Source organism: Phyllobates terribilis, unplaced genomic scaffold, assembly GCF_046119375.1.
Source record: "Phyllobates terribilis strain yellow unplaced genomic scaffold, ASM4611937v1 Scaffold_2__4_contigs__length_985480577, whole genome shotgun sequence".
In the NCBI taxonomy this organism is placed as follows: Eukaryota; Metazoa; Chordata; class Amphibia; order Anura; family Dendrobatidae; genus Phyllobates; species Phyllobates terribilis.
The window spans coordinates 70,027,203-70,034,762 of NW_027362762.1; the positions used below are offsets into that span (position 1 = coordinate 70,027,203).

The 7,560-nt window shown below is 44.0% G+C and overlaps 1 protein-coding gene across 2 annotated transcripts in view; it reads left to right on the top strand.

Moving 5' to 3' along the window:
• LOC141192996 (uncharacterized) overlaps positions 1-7,190 on the top strand; it is a 55,232-nt gene extending 48,042 nt beyond the window's left edge. For both annotated transcript variants that reach the window (XM_073662074.1, XM_073662075.1), the window contains exons 25-29: positions 1,791-1,890; positions 2,278-2,472; positions 3,065-3,173; positions 3,383-3,482; positions 5,771-7,190. In XM_073662074.1, the coding sequence (XP_073518175.1) occupies positions 1,791-1,890; positions 2,278-2,472; positions 3,065-3,173; positions 3,383-3,482; positions 5,771-5,803 (537 nt within the window). In that variant the 3' untranslated portion in view covers positions 5,804-7,190. The remainder of the gene's footprint in view (positions 1-1,790; positions 1,891-2,277; positions 2,473-3,064; positions 3,174-3,382; positions 3,483-5,770) is intronic.
• Positions 7,191-7,560: the final 370 nt, after the last annotated feature.

The window sequence follows — 7,560 nt, forward strand, 5'->3', positions numbered from 1 at the left end:
CAAAAAAAGTGCAATATCACTGATGATTTTTTATTATTATTTTTTTCACCACTTTCACTGAATGCTAAAACTGACCTGCCATTCTTATTCTCCAGGTGATTCCGAGTTCGTAGACACCAAACATGTACAGGTTCTTTTTTATTTAAGTGGTGAAAAAAAATTCCACAGTTTGCAAAAAAAAAACGCCATTTTTCAGGATCTGGGGCCGGTTGTGGGCTTATTTTTTGTGCGCTGAGCTGAAGTTTTTATTGATAACATTTTGGGGTAGATCCGATGTTTTGATTGCCCGTTATTGCATTTTATTGCAATGTTGCGACAACCAAAAAACGTAATTCTGGCGTTTTAGAATTTTTTTCTCGTTACGCCGTTTACCGATCGGATTAATTCTTTTTTTATATTGATACATCAGGCGATTCTGAACGTGGCGATACCAAATATGTGTATGTGTTTTTATTTTTTTATTATTATTTTATTTTGAATGGGGCGAAAGGGGGGCGATTTAAACCTTTATATTTTAATTTTTTTTAGATTTTTAAAAACATTTTTTTCCACCTTTTGCTTGCTTCTATAGTTTCCATAGGAGACTAGAGGCAGCACTTGTCTGATCGCCTCTGCTGCATAGAGATGATGAGCAGATCACCTCTATGTAGCAGAAATGCTCCGGTGCTATGAGTGCCGACCACTAGGTGGCACTCATAGCGATCAGCACATGACAACCACTGGGGTCTGCTGCAGAGCCAGGGTTGTCATGCCCACCCATCAGTGACCCGCGATCACGTGACGGGGGCACCGATGGGCGGGGTAAGTGACGCGCTTCCGGCGCGGCGATGTTAAATGCCGCTGTCAGAGATTGACAGCGGCATTTAACATGTTAACAGCCGCGGGTGGATCGCGATTCCACCCGCGGCTGTTGCGGGCACATGTCGGCTGTAAGAATCGGCTGACATGTGCCCGGTTCAGTGTGGGCTCAGCATCGGAGCACGCTCTGAACAGGGGGTGACAGCCTGGTGCGTACTAATATTTCCCAGGCTGTAAAGGGGTTAAAGGAGCCAGAGCAGTTTTTTGCCTTGAGGAATGGGCAAAAATCCCAGTGGTAAGATGTGGAAAGCTCATAGAGACTTATCCAAAGCGACTTCCAGCTGTAATTGCTGCAAAAGGAGGCTCTACAAAGTACTGACTTTAGGGGGATGAATAGTTATGCACACTGAAGTTTTCAGTTATTTTGTCCTTTTGCTTATTTTGTTGTTTGCTTCACAATAAAAAGAAAACCAAATGCTCACAATTATAGGCATGTAATTTACATGAACTGAAGGAAACCCTAAAAAAAAAACTGTGAAATTCCAGGTTGTGAGGAAGCAAAATACGAAAAAATGCCGGGGGTGGGGGGAGTGAATTGTTTTGCAAACCTGTGTGTGTGTGTGTGTGTGTGTACAATGGTCTGAGTGCTATCTTATAAAAAATTGGATAGCACTCGTCCGATGTATACGCTGGTGGGAGTGAGACCTAACACAGACCCTAACATACGGCTGCTAAAATGGTCGTGTGAATGAGCCGGTACTGCTGGAGAAGGACTGCCGGTACTGCTGGAGAAGGACTGCCGGTACTGCTGGAGAAGGACTGCCGGTACTGCTGGAGAAGGACTGCCGGTACTGCTGGAGAAGGACTGCCGGTCTGCTCCCTAGCACAGGCGATCACATGATTCTCATCACTTCAGCAAATAAGTTATAAATTATGACTGACTTTATAATCCGGAGAATATAATACAGTCACCCCCCCTTACTTTTTGGCAGAGCACTTTTCAGCCACTCCAGCCAGAGGTGGACGCTTCAGGCCTCCGTGATGGATCAGACCAGTCATCAGTGACTATGTCTTTATCACAGCAATTCGCAGGTAACCAAATACCGCCATCATGTTCAGATGAGTGGGGGAAGAGGGGCTGAGCCCAGTTGGGGGTGTTGTGTTATGACTCCTTGTGCAGCTGCTGCTGGAGGAGCCACAAAGCAGAAGAAAACCAGAGATGGCCGGGCCATGTGTGGAGCTGTTGGCTGAAAGATTCCTTCCGAGCCCCAACCTCCTTCCCGTTACATGTCTTCTGAACGTTGAAAGGAAAATAAGTGTCCCCTCTTCTTTCCGCCAATATGCCGCTGCGCTTGCATCGGTCGTCTGAGACCCTCAGCCGTCATGTTGGGTCGTAAGGAGAGGGGAAGCCTTAAACACTGGATCACTTTACCGGCCACCTTATCCTATAACCCGTCATATATTCATGTGTCTCTTCAGAAATGAGTCTTGAGTTTACGTCCACTCCGGGAAATCTGCAGGAAGCCTTAATGAGGAAGAAGAGACATTTCATTCAGAATTCTGCAAAAAGAGTCCAAGAAATGAAGAAGAAAGACAGAGGTGCAAAGGAGGAAGGTCAGACGCCTGACCGATCCCATGTGTCTGACATCCAGGGCGACCCGCACACCGGCTCCGGTGAGATCTCATATTTCACCTCAATTACAGTAGAATTTTTCTTTTCTCCCTTTAAGGGTTATTCCCATTTTTTTTTTTTTATATATATAAATGCATATTGTCGGATAGTGTGTGTTAATACAAGCAATTTTGTAATTTGCTGCTTATTAAAATTTTAAACCATTCTTCAGATATTAACACTTTTTTGTTTACAGCTCATTGCCTTGGAGACCGACCACCGCTGCTAGACAGCAGAACATGGACTGTGCTTAGAAGCTCTTTTTTCATGAGCTTGTAAGCACTGTTGTGAATCTGGCCAGAATCATTGGAGCACGTTTGTTACCTCCTAATTCCGGCCATCTTCAGCACAGTGATTACAAGCTAGACCGCAGCGGTGGTCTGTCTCCTAAGCAACGAGCTGTAAACAAAAGTTTTACTATCTCAGGAACAACTGCAAATTTTAATAAGCAGTAAATTGAAAAAGTGTTTGTATTTACAAGCTCTATCCGGCAATGTCCATCTATGACGATGGGAATGACCCTTTCAGCTGTTTGTTTCCTTCTCTATTGATGTGTTGTAAAAAGGACTGTAACTTTTTATGTTATTTTCACAGAACTGGTTTCTTCTGATGGAGGACAGTTGAAGAAAGTGGTTGAGGTGCGCGTGTGCACCCCAGAAGATCGCAGACTGTCTGAGATAGAGATGCAGCAGCGCACTATACGGTAACCATTGCACGCACTAGAGCCAGGTTACGGCCCCCCTAACTTGTATCACTCAGGTGGGGCGGATCCTATCGACAAGTGCACGGCTATACCCTGTTAGCTTATTCTTACATTTGCAGGAGGTGTAACAGAGGAACAGCACAGTGCAGGGGTCTAAGAAAAGAGGCTTCAGATCTGTAATTTTCTTTGTGTGTATTTATCCCTTCCAGGCTTTATAATCAGCTCGACGAGGTTAAAACTCGGAGAGAAGAGAAGATGCGGCAGGAAACGTATGCAAAGAACCGCGAGAAGGCCAGAGAGTTTAAGAAGGTGAGGAATTATTAGGGGTTCATCACACGGCTCTGATAGGTGTGTGTACTTGTGACCACTCCATTACCTTAAAGTGCACCTATCTTGGATTATTTTATGCCTCTTACATGAGGTGTTGATGGGTGAGGTTTTGGGTCCCTCAATAATTGCTCAAACATCTCTGATGTGTGCTGCTCCGGAGGCTGAAGCGCACCGCTCCTGCATGCAGAACGCACACACAGGGCAGTACACAACCTCAATATAAAGTCTACGAGCTCTGCACCGAGCGCTGTACAGATCCGTAGACTTTCTGTACAGTGCTGTGTGTGCGTGCTGCATGCAGGGGCAGTGCGCTTCAGCCCCCGGAGCAGCGCACGTCAGAGCTGGTTACTGATCGATGGGTGGGGACCACCACTAGTACAGGGCATGACTGCCGACTTATGCTGATGGACTGCTGGCTCCCCGCAGTTAGGCAACTGGGAGCCGGCTGTCAATCTGCGTGACATCGGCAATGACACCCTGTCAGCATAATGGAAGAGAGAGCTGCTCTGCTGACGTGAGGCCACCGGAAGCGGGAGAATCGCCTGTAGGAGCTGTTTGTGATCGCTCTGAACCGGAACAGATCATTGCAGAGCAGAAATGTCAGTAAGTCCTTAGCCCCATAGCGAAAAACCCTCCTCGATAACTCTTATAAGCGTACTCTACCTCTTTCATGTAATTACTGTTTTTGTATTAATACTTTTAGTTTCTTTTGTCGCACTGCTTTTTGAGGCTGTGTGCCCACTCTACATTCTTAAAGGGTTTCTGCAGCGGCAATTCGCTTAAAAAACGCTTGGTAGAAGGTCTGCCATGTTCCCCAATGATAATCCGCGTGTGCTGTGCACATGCTGCGGGAATTTCCGCTGCGGATTATCATTGCGGAAAAATCCGCAGCACGTCCATTAATTTTGCGGAAACGCGGCGTAATTGCCGCCATTGACTTGCATTGAATCGCATAATATCCGCATGACTACACGTACACATGCAGATATTAAGCGATTCAATGTGCTGATGGTACCCGGGTCTGGAGAAGAGGAGACTCTCATCCAGACCCGGGTAAAAATAGTACTTGTAGTTAAAAAAAAGAATTAAAATAAAAAAAAAAAACCTTTATACTCACCTTCTGATGGCCCCCGGTCTCCTGTATGCTGTGTCCGGTGTCGGCGGTCGCATGACCTGTCATGACTAAATGACGTCATGGAAGGTCCTTTTACACCACAGCGAGCCGCCGAAGACACCGGAGAAGGAGACCGGGGGCCATCGGAAAGAGAGTATAATGTTTTTTTTTTATTTTTCACCATTTTATTTATTTTTTTTACTATTGCAGCATCGTAACTTGGTCACACTATAATTCCATGCCATTTGCATGGATTTATATAGTGTGACCAAGTTGTCAAGCACTTTCCAAGTGATGCTAAAATCGCCTGGAAAAGCGCTTGATAACCCGCATGCGGAAATGCAAGTGAAGAGCGCTTCACAAACGCTTCTACCTGGCGGGAAAAATGCATGTAAAATCCGCATGAGTTTTTCCTGCCAGGGAGAAGTGGAAAAAATATTCGGCATTTCTGCATCGTGGGCACATAGCCTTATGCATTGGATTTTCTTTTTATCTATTTTTGCTAATAAAATTTGATAGATTTTGATACCTCTTAATTGACTGTGCACGTTTTTTTTTTTCTTTTTTCTTGGTATACATTTGTATCACCAGCAGAACAGCTGGCATAGTTACATGGGTGCTAGAGAATAAGGAAATCTTTGGGGACAGCTTATTTTTTTTTTATAAAGTAAAATATATGTATTTTTGGCTTAATTTAAAAATGTTGCGCTTTGTGGCGTTTACGGGCTCTTTGTTTCCCTGCACATTGCTGTCTGATAAATGAGTTACTAAAGGATCCACCAGAGAGTTTGTAACTTTTCTTTTTCCCCTCTATCTTTTTCTGTATTCCTCGTGTGCAGATTTACGACTGATGACCACATTAAAGTTCAGCTTTACTTCGATGTGGTCTATAATCAGCTGAGGTGCTCAGAAAAAAAAAAAGGCAAAAAACTCTGTGGGATTCTCTGTTAATTCATTCTACAGCCAGCAATGTGCAGGGAAACAAAAGAGCTTGTAAAAGCCAAATAGTACAAACCTTTCAAATAAACCCAACTGCAAAAAAGGATTTTTAGGCCATAATAAATGCGATTTTAATAAAAAAAAAACAATTGCTCGTGAAGGTGCACATATGCCTTATTACTTGGGAATAATTTAGTACATTTTACCCTTGCAGAAAACGTTGGAAAAGTTAAGAGCAAAAAGATGACTTTAAAACTTAAAAAAAACAAACAAACTGAAGAAGACTGAGGAAAGTGCCAGGTACTGTGAACTTTTAAGAAGTAATCTACAAGCCTTAACCCTTGGATGCCAGGAGATGCCTTATTATGTAGCTCCAGTGCACCTCATCATAACTTACAATGCTGAATGAATGACGATGAATTAGTTACCGGCAATGGAGGCGGCCGTATCCCGACTATTAATGGGGTGTAACTCCGCGTTTCGGCCCATTTTGATTATCGATCACAAGGCTCGTAGTATGGTAATAGGAAGCGTTCTCATCCTATGTGCAGAAATGCTTCATCTAAGATGTAACATAGGAGGCGCTTCTGCTGCTCCACTGCTGCAGCGCATGATAATGGTGACATTCAGCTGCTTTGCGTTTACAGCTCTTGTGTGTTTCCATGGTTACAGACAACAAACAAGCTCTCTTGTAGTCAGCTCCTGCAGTTGTACACTGTTCCTTCTTGCTACACGACTACAATCGTACTCCCTCTCTCTGTCCTCTACTTGCACATTACACAGAGTTTCCATGTCGCCTTGTATCATAGAGACGCAGAAATCTTCTTCTGGGCGTCCACCTATGTTTCCTTATGATGCAGTCAGAAGAGAGAGCCCTATAAAGCACCACTCCAAGGTTTTCTTTTTTTTTTATATTACCGCTGTAGTGCTATCAATAATGGCTGCTCCCTGCCCTTAATAATATACTCACCAGCTGTCGTGGTCTTCTGTTGTCAGCGCCTCTCCGGTGGTCTTCTGCTAGTTGTGACCTGCAGGATTGCCCCAGTGTTTGCTGGACGAGCTGGAGGTCAGTCCTCAATGTAAGTCTATGAGAGACAGAATGAGAGTCTCAGATTTACACTGACAGCTTGTGACCATTACCTCTGACTTCTGGTCAATCAGGAGCTGCGGTCACAAGATGGTGGCGCTGGGAAGAGCAGAAGACTGCGGCTGGTAAGTATTTTATGACGGGCAGGGAACAGACATTAGTGCTACCACTTCGGAGACCATGCTGCGCAGCCGGGGCTGTTAGTATGCTGGCGTCCCTGCATGGTGGGGGGAAGGGGACGCGTGCAGGGGTGCTAGCAAATAGCGTTAGTCATTAGTGCTACCACTTCGGGGATGAAATAAATAATAAAAAAAACGCCCTAGTGGTGTATTGCCATATACTTCAGACTGGTAATAGACCTCAGATTTTATCAGACCCCTCATCTGTCATGTCTATTGTTACTTTTTACAAGCGTTAATGTATTTTATGTAAAGAAGTTTTATATATTGGGATTATTTTATTTATGTGGTGTAACAATTCCGTTACATTCAGCGTTTTCAGTATTTAATTCATTTTTATTTCCCTTTTAATAAATGTTTATGTATAAGTCGTGTTGTGTCTCGTTCATCGCTGTGGAGTTTACAGAATTTTAGGTTCCGTTAAGATCTACGTCAGAGGATCCATCTGGCGTCTCCTTCCCAACCGAAAAAGCAGAATTTATGTTGGTAAACCTGGACACCATGAAGAAAACCAGACAGACTCTATTGGGTACTGATGTGAGAATGCTGAGCAGAATGAGCATACGCCTTTCTATGTAGAAACGTGTTGTTGAACAGATTTTCGAGTTTCTAACAATGCAAAGTGGTTCATCATTGCTGGTCTGGGAAGAGACAAACAGATAGGCTAGGAATTGGAGGGGATAAATAACACTTAAATAATGATGAAATATCAATCCCTTCCCTCTAAGCAGTTCTGAA